Source organism: Fonticula alba (assembly GCF_000388065.1).
Source record: "Fonticula alba strain ATCC 38817 unplaced genomic scaffold supercont2.7, whole genome shotgun sequence".
Taxonomy (NCBI): domain Eukaryota; order Rotosphaerida; family Fonticulaceae; genus Fonticula; species Fonticula alba.
The window spans coordinates 1,051,790-1,053,363 of NW_009242977.1; the positions used below are offsets into that span (position 1 = coordinate 1,051,790).

Sequence of the window (1,574 nt, forward strand, 5' to 3'; positions counted from 1 at the left end):
CCCCCCCCCCCCCCCCCCCCGCCACCACTTCGCCCCTTCGGTCCCCGGCCCACTTGCCTATCCAAGGGAGAGACGGAGGAAAAGAGAAAGCCCCACAGGAAACATGCTCTCGCGCCTTTCCGTGCAGCCCCTCGCACGCGCCTTGCGGCCCGGCTCGTCGCCCCTGCTCGGGGGAGCCGCCTTCCGATCGACCGTGCCCGCTCGGCCCGGGCCTCCTCGGCCCGGGGGCAAGCCCACGCCACCCGGTGCAAAGCCGCCCCACTCGAGGCCCGGCAAGGGGCCGACCCCGGCGGCGGCGGGGGCCAGGGCTGCGGCCACCGGCGCGGCCTCCCTCCCCCCAGGCCTAACCAGTGCCTTTACCCAGACCACCGGCTTGGCGGTGAAGGCCGCGCGTCAGCGCTTCCCGGCCATGTTTGAGCCCCGCAACCAGGCCATCATCCTTGGCTCGCTGATTGCCTACGAGTCGGTGGGGTTCCTCCTCATTCGCTATGGGTTCTCCGTGTATGATGTGGGTGCCCCGCTGCTGGTCATCGGGGCTCGGCTCTCGGTCAAAACCCTGGTCACGGCCCTGTCGGCCGTGGCCACCACGGCCTACCTCCTGCCGAAGGGGGACGCCCGCGCGTCGCTCTTCACGCGCTTGCGCACCACGGTCGCCGACGCCGCGACCCGCATTGCCGGCCACATTTCCCGGCAGTCGGCCCCGGGGGTGGGCCTTCTCGGGCCGGCGGCCACGGCCACCACCGCCGCGGCCGATGCCCAGGCTCCCGGCACCAAGGCCAATCTGCTGGCGGCCACGCGCACGCGCTTGGGCTCCTGGTATCGGGCGGTCTTCACCACCACCAATGCCCAGCGTCTGTCGGGGTTGATTGTCATCCGCCGCGGTGTGTCGATGCTGGTCCTGGCGCCGGTGCTGGCCGGGTTGTACATCCTGCCGGGCATCCCGCGCGACTATCTCTCCTGGGATCTGAGCCGGAATGTGGACCCGGCGGCCGTCGGCCTTGGTGGAGGGAAGCTGGCCATGGTGGCGGCCGAGGAGGTCGGCGCCCCGGGTGGGATTCCTCCCGGCCTCAGCGGCCACCTGGACGCGCTCCTGGATAACCCCATCGTCCAGGCGGCGGGTCGCGAGGCGCGCATCCTCTATGCCACGATCATTTCGCAGACCTTCCTGCAGCCATTCTACCTGCTTGGGGTGGCCCAGTGTCTGCGCCTGCTTCGCCGGTGAGCCCCCCCCCCCCCCCCCCCCTGAGTAAGCACACATGCACGCACAAACGCACACAGGACGCAAAGGACGATCGTGTGTGCGCACATATTCGCGCCTGCCCCGTCCGCCACCCGCCAATCGGTGCACCGGGTGAATCACATAGATTGCTTTTTGCCGCGTTTTCCCCCTTTTTTTCGCATTTTCAGGCTGTTTATTGTTTGGAGAGGGGAGGGAACTGGGATCGTGCAGAAGAGGGGAGCCAAAAAAAAGGGAGGGGGCACGAGGAGGAGTGTGTGGGATATGTAAGAGGGAGAGGAAGAGACACACACCCATACGCATATACACATACGCACATACACACACACACACACAC

The 1,574-nt window shown here is 67.7% G+C and overlaps 2 protein-coding genes across 2 annotated transcripts in view; one reads left to right on the forward strand and one right to left on the reverse strand.

Moving 5' to 3' along the window:
• Positions 1–103: 103 nt before the first annotated feature.
• H696_04437 (hypothetical protein) lies at positions 104–1,222 on the forward strand (the record flags this gene model as incomplete). The annotated part of the gene is made up of 1 exon (XM_009498313.1): positions 104–1,222. One exon carries the CDS (start codon positions 104–106, stop codon positions 1,220–1,222), a length of 1,119 nt encoding a protein of 372 aa, XP_009496588.1.
• A 181-nt stretch (positions 1,223–1,403) lies between these two features.
• H696_04438 (hypothetical protein) overlaps positions 1,404–1,574 on the reverse strand; it is a gene marked incomplete at both ends in the record, with an annotated part of 1,192 nt that continues 1,021 nt past the window's right edge. Inside the window, one exon of the mRNA XM_009498314.1 lies at positions 1,404–1,408. Within this exon, the coding sequence (XP_009496589.1) occupies positions 1,404–1,408 (5 nt within the window). The remainder of the gene's footprint in view (positions 1,409–1,574) is intronic.